At 38.6% G+C, this 12,043-nt stretch overlaps 1 protein-coding gene across 3 annotated transcripts in view; it reads left to right on the plus strand.

Moving 5' to 3' along the window:
- Nucleotides 1-419: 419 nt before the first annotated feature.
- The window catches only part of SLC9A9 (solute carrier family 9 member A9), a 171,868-nt gene continuing 160,244 nt past the window's right edge, over nt 420-12,043 (plus strand). The window contains exons 1-4 of one of the 3 annotated variants that reach the window (XM_085069497.1): nt 420-757; nt 7,088-7,290; nt 10,150-10,227; nt 10,839-10,915. In XM_085069497.1, the coding sequence (XP_084925623.1) occupies nt 583-757; nt 7,088-7,290; nt 10,150-10,227; nt 10,839-10,915 (533 nt within the window). In that variant the 5' untranslated portion in view covers nt 420-582. Of the gene's footprint in view, nt 758-1,470; nt 1,707-7,087; nt 7,291-10,149; nt 10,228-10,838; nt 10,916-12,043 lie in introns of those variants that run through there. The other 2 variants (XM_085069498.1, XM_085069499.1) reach the window with 2 other exon arrangements.

Below are 12,043 nucleotides of genomic sequence, written 5' to 3' on the forward strand. Positions count from 1 at the left end.
CTTGAAATCTTTATTAATTGATTTGTTTTCTTCTTCTGCCTTTGCACCATAGTAAAGCGCCACCTTTATTCTATGTCACATTTAACCATTAGAAAATGGGAAAGAGGAAAGGTTCTTAAACTTCCAAAATGTAGTAAATGGTTGCTATGCCATTTTTTTAACATAATTTTTTCCATCTTAAACTGTGAAGACAAAATACTACTTTTAGGATTCAGATTGTGCTGTAAACTACAGGAAGAAACATTATGAACACATGCTGAGCTTTACAACAGAATTTTAGAAACTGAGTGTGAGCCTTGGAGGCAATTTGTGCATCCACAGCCAGAGCAAGCGCAGTCCAGCGACACAATCGTAACATTAAAAATGAGACAGGGCAGCTTTAAGAGAGAAACAGGAAGCTGTAACTAGAATCCAGCTGAATTCTGAGCTGGGGCACTTTAGCATGAGGCTGCAAATGAAACAGATGTGCTTGCTGTGAATTTCTGTAGTGTCTGGACTTTTTGTACCAAAGGTGACAACATTTTCCTTCCTGTGATTTTTTTCTCCTGTTATTTTTCACATACTTTCTAAAAAGGGAATGAAATGGAGAAGTTGAAGAAATATGTATCAGTGAAAGATGAAGATCACTTTTATCATCAGGGAGCTGTGGAGCTGCTAATCTTTAATTTTCTACTCATTCTTACAATATTGACAATTTGGTTGTTCAAAAACCATCGATTCCGCTTTCTGCATGAAACTGGAGGAGCTATGCTTTATGGTGAGTATAAACTCAAGTGCCAACATAATATCAGACTAGTTGCATATTTATGATCAGGCACTTGAGATAAGTGCTGACAAAGCTCAGAAAATGGGCTGAATTAAATGTCATCCTCTCCATGAGTGTATGGTAAAATAATGATGTAACAGCATCTCTCCTGAAGTAGCCAGAGGCTGCCTTGCTAGTGGAGCAACTGTCATGAGCTGGTTATCCTCAGCATGTGCATGTTCTGCTCCTCTGTGGTCAGACAGCAGAGAGCTGGGGAGTTTACTGTTCACAAAAGAATGAAATGCCCTCAGTGACAGAGATTATTTCATTTGCTTGGGTTTTTATAACATTCAGAGGGTTAGTCTAAGGAGCCCTGTGGATACAGACAGGTTGTCTAATAAGGTTTAAATGATCTTGAGAGCTTTCTTTTGGCTTTGCTCTGTGCCTTTGAAAAACACACTGAAGAATGTGTCTCAAGTTTGCTCTCAATGCTGTCATTGTAAGGTAACTTCAGTTTGCCTGTCTAGTCCTAATCTTTTATGAAGTTTTGCCATATTGCATTTCACTTTCATGCAGAACTTTCTGCATTGTCCCCTAAGTACTCTTTAAGGGCACACACTTACATGTGTCATGATTTCTCTTGTCATTCTCTTACTGCTGTTTCTCTCTCAGAGACTCTTCTGCCATTTCTGCTGCCATAAAATATAAACAGGAGGGTAAACTGTCAAAATGGAAGAGAGGTAATGACTGAGCTGTTGATTTCTATCTGAGTGCCAGCCTGTTCTGACACATCCTGTGCACACCACATACTGTACCAGTGTAATACCCCTAACTGATTTTGTTAAGATTGCATATTCTGAAGAATATCTGTTTATCAAGGCACACCACATGCAAAAAACTACATATGGAGGTTCATCTACAAGCCTGCAATAGAAAAGGCAGCTGACACCTACATTTCAAGGTAGAAGTTTTGTTTTCTATGTCAAGCATTTTAAGGCAATCTCACAGTTCCATTGGAAGACTGAAGCAGATCCCAGTCTTCCTCATATCCCCTACAAACTAGGGGATAGTAGGAAGGTTTGATAAATTAACTGTATGAAATTTCAAGAACAGGCTAATTCCTCCTCCTGGCTCACTGTCTTCACAAATAACTTGATACTTCAAAGGAAAGCAAGCAAAAAAGAAAATCTTGTATTAATCGAGTCACTGAGCCCCTGTCACCTGGGTCTGTGGGATCTCTTACTTCTCATCTGCCTCACCTGTATTTTAAAGTTCTGAAAAAGTATTTATTTGATAATCTACCTTTTTTCTAATCCTTCAATCTGTTACACATGGAAAACACACCAACTGAATCAGTTCAGACTGAAATACCCATCACATGATACTTAAATGCAATAGTTTTCACTGTCAGACATCACCCGGGTTGTTGTTTAACAATTTTATGGGGTACAAGTTCCACAATACTGAAAATACATTTGCTTGTTGCATTTCTGTTAACATTTCTCAAAAGGAAAACCATGAGACACTGTGCAACACATTATGATTAACTTGTGAATTGTTTTTCTAAATACATGGGTGCCTCTACTGCATAGTTTCCTTTTCACTATTGTGCTGTTTGTCATGTGCAGCTAATGACATTTTCCAAAGATTTAGACAAATGCCTATCAAAGCAGAAATGAAATATGGGAGAATACAACAAAAGAAAAATATATAAGACTGTATTAGAGTTTTTATCTGTCATTTGGCTCTGTTTTGCTGCCTGCCCAGAACACACTGCACATCATGAAGATAACCTGCTCATATTCTTCTGATTGCTTGAGAGATTTGTGCTGCAGCAGGACAGAGCTTTTGAATTATTAAAACATTCCTCATGATTATAAATAAACTATCTGTTTAGTTTTGCATTATTTATGGCAACCTTCAAACTGGCAAAAAAGCCTATCTGTAGGATCCAAAAAGCTAATGATGTCCTTTTTATCCTTCAAAATTTTGGACATGGGTTTAGTCATCTTTAGCATTGTAACATGGCAATAATGAAAAGAAAGTAAAATTTCAGAGGTCATAAGAAAGGTATCAGATCAACAGGCAGCAACCTTGGGAGAAAATCTTCATGGCACCAAGCACTAACAGTGAGGGAAGCCCTGCCCTCACTCAATTTTGCCTTCCCTATCCAAATAATTCTGATTTCTACCTTTTCTGTACAAAAAGAGGTCTGAGCCCTACAGTTTACTCCAGCCCATTGAACTATTTATTAGACATGTGAATAGCAATGCAATGGTATTGATAATTTGGCTTCAAGTGACAGAATAAGAGCACTTATTGAAGAGTGTGTCCCACAGGATGACAGGTGGGTCCATATTTCTCAACTGTGCCCATAGGGGAGTAGCAGTGGAGAGGACAGGGAAGGCAAAGTGTGAGGAAAACCAGGGGCAACAAATTAACATAGAAATACAAAAACAGGAAGAGGTTTTAGTTACTGCAAAGTGCTGAACAGCCACAAACTGAACACTGCCTGATAAAAAGTTCTATTTAAAGTACAGAACAAATAAAAGGGTGGGTCAGCTTTTTTTTTTTTTGGTGCATAATCTTTGTAGGAAAATTCAGTTTTAGGCTGAACAGTTACAGCTAGAAAAAACCAAAACAACCATACTGTCCATTTAGAAACTTGAATCACTGAGGTGTATTGATTTTATTTTTTTATCAAAACCATGGGTCAACATAAGTATAGCTGTGTATAATTTACAGATCTATATACAAACTAAAAAAAAAAAAAACGAAAGCATTTTGAATAATGCAGAATTAAGTCACAAAAATTGATTTAACAGGAATTCAACATTATTTCACAAAGTGTGTGTATATAAAGTGAGGAAGAATACAGACTTACCTGTTTATTCATTCATTCCTTGGTTTTCCTGGGTCTCAGAGAGCAAGTTTCTCTGCCCATTGTAGTTGGGTTTGGTCAACAGAGCACAAATAGTAAACCCAACTGAATTCCTGATTTCTGTATACCAGGGAGGCAGGTGGATATGAGAGAGTTTCCTATACAAGAGCACACTCAGGAATGGCATGGGAGATGATGTGCACCAGCACTGATGAAAACAAAGCCACTTGTCTGGGATCAGAGTAGGTGACCCCTCTCACAGCACCAGGCCATGGGATGTGGCCTCTTAGTGCTGGAGAAGACACAACAAGCCAGTAAAGCAGCAAAGAGCCTGTAGCCATGTCCTGCAGGGCCAACTGTCTTCAGATTCCTCAGCCATAAACCATTCGGTACTGAATTCCCCACATAAGATGTAAGTCATGGCCCTTCACTTTAATGCAGCAATAGTCCAGAGCCACATAGTGACATACTGAGTGCAAAAATCCAAATTCCTCCTTCTCCCCACAACTCAGGTGTCAGGATCACACAGAAGTACCACCCCTCAGCTCCGAGTAAGACACAAAAACACTCTTGCACCTAGGCAGCCAGAATTGAACTTCAACAACAAAAAAAACCCCAAACCAACAACAAGAGACTATCTGTGCCTTTTATAAGAGAGGTTAGCTATCAAAATTAATTGAAATTGTTCTCAACTTGAGTAAATGTCCCTAGGGAGTGGGTGGTACCCACTAGGTGCAGGTGGGTGTGATTGCAGATGTATCAGCCTTCAAAGTTGTTCTCCATGGGATTAGCTGGTCAGACTGGAAGGAAAACATAAAAAGGCTGAATGACAGTAGAGCCATTGTGGTGCTCACATAAAATGGCTTTGTGTTGCAATGGTTAGAGGTATTTCCCCAAGTTTTGAGGGGACAGGTTCTGCCAGCTGTGCAATGGGAAAGCTGACTCACAGTCACCCCTTTCAGCCCCTCTGAGGATCCCACTTAGTGCGTTTGGAACTGAGGCACAGTCAGTTCTGGATTCAGCTTTAGGGGAGATGTCTAATGATTAAGCACTATGATTTTTATACCTTCTAAATCCAGTATGCCTCTTGTGTGAAAAAATTGTAGTTGCCTTCTGATGGTGTGTTCTGAGTGTGCCTACTTCTCACAGGCAGAAATGGATGTAAAGAGCCCCAGAAAGAGGAATCTCTGGACCTCAAAAAAAAGAATATTTCATTGTCTTCCTGCTTAGAAGATTCTCAATGATGAAAGGTTGTGAGGAGTCATAGGACAGTATGGGAAAATCGCAATTAAGGCAGAAACTGACATTTTGTAGTGGTGAGGCAAAGAGAGGAATACCATTCTCGAGGCATACAAAAAATTGAAAGAAAATCTAAAATATTTGGGAAAATCAAGGAATCACTAAAACTGCACCCCTGAGTGTCATTACTAAGGAAAGCACTTAACAGCTGGCTAGATAAAATCCCAGGGAAAGAACAGTCCTGTTTAGCTCAGGAGTTTGGCACAATGACTTATAAAAATCCCTTCCAATGGTCACATCTATGATTAAGGATTTTATCCTGCTTCCACTGAAGAAGCTGGGAAACCTGCATTGCCTTCAGTTGAAACATGACTGAACTGTAGTTTGAGTGAGATTTTGCTGCAAAATCCAACTTCGAAGGACAGCTGAGACTTTTTTAAAGAAATGTGTGCCATAAGTGACACCCTTTTCTGTTTCAATGCTGCATTTAAATAAATGTGCCTAAAACGCTTTTTGAATAGTCTTTTTCTGCCAGTTTGCACACGCTTTGGAAATGTCTGCAAAATATTTCTGTTACCCGAGCAGATTAAGTAATATCTGGTAATAGAAGTGCATCAGAGGCCATAGTTTAAAACACTGAGTCATAGGAAGAAAAATGGTAAAGGAAAACCTGTAAATTTTCTGCTCCTCAGAATGAAAAACATCAATTCTTGTTCAAGCATCAAATTAAGTTGAATTTTTAATGTATTTGAAATTGAATTTAAAAATTAAGTATGTGATTCTTCTGGAGGAAATCTAATAAAAATAAGCAGAAAACCCTGACAGTTTTAATTAATTAATCGTTTCCTGGTTTCTGACTCATGATTTTGGACATCTGGGCTGACCACTGTGGAAGTCATATTTCACAGCAGCACATGCAGTGCTTGCTTCCCTTTACATATACATGCTTTCCCCAGTGTTTTGAGGAATTCTGTCTTTTACCTATCTGATTTATTGCACGAATTCTTGTAACTTAAGAAAGTGATCCTGGGATTTTCTACAGCCTACTGAAATCCTCTATCATTTAAAGAAAGTGACCATACTGAACAACAGATTCTCGTCTAGAACAGGCAAGACAGGTGTAACTCAGCATCACTCCAAGAAGCTACAAATTTAACTTGCTTATACCAGGAGTCTCTGTTAGGAGAAGGTGTGACGATAACAAGGACTCTCAAGGTCCTTATGATCACTGGTATCACCATCTCATTATGGAATCAAACTGAAACTGTAACATCATATTTTGTAGATGCTTCTCTGATATTTCCTGTAATTTAATTTCTTTCTTATCTTTCAATAGTGAGTATATCTGGCTAGATGTTTAGGTGTCTTCCATCTATAGTTAATCTGAGCATTCTTAGCATTTTATGAATGTGTTAATAATGAGTAACTGTAAAGCTGTTCATCCTATACATGGGACTTAGAGCACACAGGACATAAGTATGGAAATTAAATTTGAAACCAAATAGAAATCTCTGAGGGTGGAAATAATCTCAGTAACTTTATCTAGGTAAATATTAATCACCTCTCCTAAAGAAAACATGCAGCCTCCCACTAGAGCCAACAGAAAGAGCCATACCATCCAGAGGATGGATGCAGAAGAATATTTTCCCTTCTCTTAAATGTAAAGGGAGACAAAATATCTGTCTTGGGTAGGAGCTCTAAATTGTAGATAGTCTTATTATTCCTTCCCTTCTTCCTGATTTTAATTTTCTATATTTCTACAGTCTCAAAAATGCAGTCTTCTACAGAAAGCAGAATGTGCCTGAGGATGTGTCAGAGTTTTGTCCCCACAAATGAAGTGTGTAAAATCCCCAACAGCACAGCTGATGTTTATATGCTCAGTACAGCACATGAGTTGTGCAGGCATCTCCCTGCTCTAAATAACCACTGAAAATGCAGTGGATGAGAAACTCAATTATTATGCCAGCAACTGGATCACGACAATAGGAGTATGACTGCGCATATGTCAAACCAACATCTGCACTCTAATGAGATGGCCATTTTGGAAGAACATTATGGGGTCATCCATGGAGTGCTGAGAGAGGTTCTGGGAATGCAGAAACACTGAGAAGGTGTCCTAGCTTTGGCAGAGTTCATTTTTCTCTAAATCAGTAAATGTGTAGTATCAAATACTTAAAAGTACTTGAATCTCTTTCATTTTTCTTTGTTTCTTTAATCTCCAGGCCTTGTAATGGGATTAATCATACGATATGTGACAAAATCATCAGATGTTGAAAGTGGGATTGTTTATGAATGTGAAAAGCTGAAATCTGGGCCATCCACTCTGCTTATTAATATAACTAATCAGGTCTATGAATATCAATACAAAAGAGAGATCAGCCACCACAATGTCAATGGCCACCAGGGCAATGCACTGCTTCAAAAGGTAAAACCTATCTTGTTTTTGTTCTAAACCCTGTAAGATATTTATTTATTTTCATCCATGAGAGAGGAAGTCTCAAATTAGAATGAGACAGAGTCTATTCTGAATTAAGGCTGGGAAAACTAAGTGAGGAAGAACAGTGAAGGAAATAATGCATGGTAGAACCCTGGCCATCTTTGAGCTCCCTGTGCACTTGTGGAATTGTTGCCTGAACTGTTTCAGTGGACAGCCCCAGCTCCTGCAGACACTGATCTAATTGTAGACACAGCTGGTAATTTGGATTCATTGCCACTAAACGTTTATAAACCCCACTGATATCTTTATTTTTTCCTCTGTCTTCAAAGTGACTTGCTCTGGCAGGATGATGCAAGGGAAAGCTACCTCCTGTGGACAGCACAGGAAACTACAATCTCTAAACCTTTTTCAAAACTCCAACTTGTAAATATGTACTTAATGTACACTTAAATTCATCACAACCTTCTCATACATTCTTCCACTCCTGCAGTGGTCCTCAGCACTGCCTTGGGGAGACAGCAGTGTGGCAACTCAGGCCGAATGCAAAAAGGGAAGTGTGGGAGAAAATCTGCAGTCTTTCACAATGCCACTGCCTTTTCTGTTTTCCAGTACATAACAAAATATTTTACTTAGTTAGTATAGTTTTTACCTGCCCATGTAATATTTGCTTCTTGTAATTTTCACTTTTTTTTAAAAATTGCAGCCATTTGAAAAACAGTGTAGTGTAGAGGCACTTTTTAAAACCTGAATTTTGTGCTCAAAGACATTGTATATTCACATGAAGCTTCTAAGCCTTTACCAGTGGCTTTTCACAATATTGCAAAGTATTATTTTGCTTTTTTCCAAGTATTATTTTTTTGTCTAGCACAGTTATACATGATCCTGTGTATTATACTGTTATCTTTATAAAAACTTTTAAGTTATGCTTAGAAGGTTCACTGGAGAGCTCAGCAGAATTAGGATTTAACCATCTGCTCAAATTTCTTGCTGATGCAGCACCATTGTGTGCCTGTCTGCTGTTACTGTCAGACTTGCCCTTCTCAGAAAGAACTAGACTGTCAAGGACCATTAGAGTTGTGGTGGGTGGAGACAGGAAAGTACTGTGGCAGTCAGACTAATCGCGTTTTGCTGAATCTTCATCCTCTTTCCTGCTAGTTGGTTGCAGTTGCAGCTTTGTCTTAGTCCAAGTGTGCGTTTGGTTTCTAGGGCATATGCACTAATCCATTACATTTGATCATCTTCATCAGAGCTGGTACTCAAGCTGACTTATGAGAAAGGAGGAGCACTGACTTTCACAGAAATTTCTGTTGCCCTTACAGAGAACTGCCTGATCTTGTTTTCATAGTCTCACTTTGCTGGAAGGCTCTTAAAAGTCTCAACTGTGAATTGTAGTTCCTCTAAATTATTGGAGAGACCTCATTCTGCTTGGATTTTCACTTCTTTTTCCTTTAAAATTACCTGGCAGATGTCCTCTTGAAAAGAAAATTTGAAAAAAGGAAAAGGGGATAAATTCAGCTGTATTTAGGAGACAAAAACAATGCCTGGCAGCCTTCCTGGCTGGCAAAAGCACTAATGTAAAAAACAGAAAGCATGATCACACCATGCTCTGGGTTTTGTACAACTTTAATTCCCTTTTGACCGCAGTAAAACTGTTTACTTAGTGTCTTTTATCGAGAGAATAGATTGTGCCATGACTTACACACATGTATTCTTTAGAACACGGTTTTGAATAATAAAACATGCAGTCAGGATTTCTGATGCCCACAGAAAAGATATTTTAACATATTTGCTGAATTAATTCCAAAATTAACATTTGAGACTGTTAGCTCATAAGTGAAGAAAAGCCTTTTTCCATCATGTTTTCAGTGATGGTGCCAGCACAGCTAATGTTGCTGGCAGGTCATTTGCCAGCTCGCTTTTTTCAGCTTTATAATTCAAAGTGAGCAGGATGGAAAAAGGTCTCAGCTCTCACTTCCTGTTTATCAAATCAAGCTGTGTGTTAGTAAGAAGGCAGAAGTAATTTTGTAGGCAAGACGTACTCTTTTGAAGAAAAATAATCTAGAATACTGTAGCCTTAAAATATCACTTCATCTGAACAAAGGAGCTGCAAGCCTTTGCACTAATTACCTTCTGTCTCTTTTTAAAGCATTGATATAATATAACCCACTGACAGAACAGTAAGCAGTACACAGGCTTATTTAAGGTGGGGTTTTTTTTCTCCAACAATGCTGTCATTTTAAAGAGAATTCTCTTTTACTGAAAGCTATTTGTAACGAATTGCAATGGCTGGGAAATGTCCTTGGTCCTTCTCTGTGCCAGAAGTTGAAGGCCAATATGAAACAGTGCACTTCCCCATTCTAGCATTACTTTAAAACTTTTAATGGCTATTTTATAAACCATTGCCTTCAAAGGAAATGTTGCATTGATTTTGGCAGTGTAGGCCTTTTATCACCATTCTGTACACAAGGAATTGAGGTACAACACTGCTGATGTGTCTTTCCTGAAAGAGAACAAGAGATCCATGTCTGAACCAGGAGCTGTGTCATGGGACTGTCAAGTTGGATGTAGTGCAGCTGCTATCTCAGGTAACACTGCTTTTATGTGTTCCCTGTAATGCAGCACATGACTGATTTCCTTCTTGAAGGAATGCTTTTCAAGTAGTACTCTGCATCGATAGGCTGTAAGGAACTACACATTTATACTTGCAAGAAACCAACTCAGAATAATCCCACAGACAGTGGAGGTGAGCCTGAGATCAGTCCTGATAAAGAATACAGTTAAAACCTATCATATCAAATTTAATGCTATTTTATTTGTCCTTACCCTCTCTTTTTTCCTTTCTGGCAGATGACCTTTGATCCTTCCATCTTCTTCAATATTTTGCTGCCACCCATTATATTTCATGCTGGATATAGTTTGAAGAAGGTACGTATCTTTTCCTTATGTGACAAAAGGGACTGAGTGTGGCTGCTGCTCTGTAGACCCAACAGGCCAGTGACAGGGGACAGAGTCAGTTCACAATTATATTGCCTGGGAAGAACTTGGCAGAATGGATTCAAATGAATGATTCATGGACCTAATTCTGCTCCCTTCCTTGTGCAAAGATCTGATTGTGCAGTTTAAAACACTTAGGCCTCCCTGTTTTCAGAAGAGACCACTTTGAATGCCATGAGCTGCAGGGAACAGCAGCCTGTGTTTCATATCCTGCCTGAGCAGGACTTTGTTCAAGGGATGGGCTTATGATACCATTTGCATCCAGTACTTCCAATGTGAACTTCTGCTATGATCCTGAAGCATTTGGCCAGATACAGAAAAAAGAGGGAACTTTGATAGCATTCCACCAGTGGAAAAACAAAAAATTAAATGTCTTTAAATTGTATTTTTCAAAACAACTGAAGTAGCCAATATTGTTCCATCTTCTACATGAGATGTGTGGTGTAACAAATGACACTTGTAGATGGTGTGTTTCTACTTGGTCTGAATGCTTTTTAATTTACTATGTTACAAAGGACTTTCTTTCAAACTTTCCTCCCCAGAGACATTTTTTTCGTAACTTAGGATCAATTTTAACCTACGCCTTTCTGGGAACTGCCATCTCCTGCCTTGTCATAGGGTAAGTGTGTGCCTTCTGCTATTATCACATGCTTGGTATTTTTTTCAATTAAAAACTAAACTGTAAAAAGAATTGCAGACCCTGCATGGTCAATATACCTAGCAACTTGTGTAACAGATAAAGTAAATCCTTCTCAGGGGATGCTGAGATAGAAAAGGCAAAACCTTGGATAGCCAAGAACTGTCCCAGGTATTCAGAAAGTTGCATTCTTCATTTTTGGTCTATGACTGGTGTAAGCAGGAAGTGCCTTTTACACTCCATAGCTTTAACAATCTGTCCTGAGAAATAGGACCATTCTCTCAGTTGAAATTCCATGCTTCTAACTGGAATTTCTTCTAGAGAAGAGCAGAGCTAACAGTAAAGGAAGGACTTTAAATCTCAGAGGGGGTAGGAACAGATACCTCATGGCATGTATGTAAAATAACTGGAGTCATTTCAAAGGCTAAGTGAAACTTTTTAGTTGAAGATCACATGAAAAGCCTCAGTCTGGAACTATGTGTGAATTTAGCCTGGGTGTGACTAAATGGCTTCTACAGAAAAAGAGGAAGGAAAAAAAGCAGAGGGGCAAAATATGCTGTTTCATTTCCAGACCTGCTTAGGGAAAAGTTTCCAATTCTGTTTCAAAATTTTCCTAACTAAAGAAAATATTTGCTAGTCAGAAATGGATCATATATTTCCAGGCTGACATGGTATGAAAATTCTGTTTGTCTGTGTGTGATTAGCTCAATCAAAATTAAACCAAACATTTAAAAATCCTTTTGGATCTTAAAATTGCAAGTATTTCATAATATTTATGAATATCACACAGACACTTCAGCTCTCATGTTCTGGGAAAATTCCTGCTGCAGGTGAAAATGAACTAGCAGAGTTGAACTCTGCAGTGAAAAGGTCTCTGTGCCTGTCCAGAGCCTTACTGACAGGAGCAGTGCACTGCTCCCAGTTTAGGCTGAGCATCACTGACATCCCCTGCCATTTCTGTGTTCCAAACACTTTATTTTCCCATATCCATGCTATTTTATCTAAAACAGGATAAATGCAGATAGAATCTACCACAAAAAGTTCCAACTAGGAACAATTCCTACCAACAATTCAAAGTTCAAGCCCAAAAGTCAAGGACAAAGATCCAAA

The sequence above is a fragment of the Lichenostomus cassidix genome, chromosome 9, assembly GCF_008360975.1.
Source record: "Lichenostomus cassidix isolate B80296 chromosome 9, HeHo_3.0, whole genome shotgun sequence".
Lineage (NCBI taxonomy): Eukaryota > Metazoa > Chordata > Aves > Passeriformes > Meliphagidae > Lichenostomus > Lichenostomus cassidix.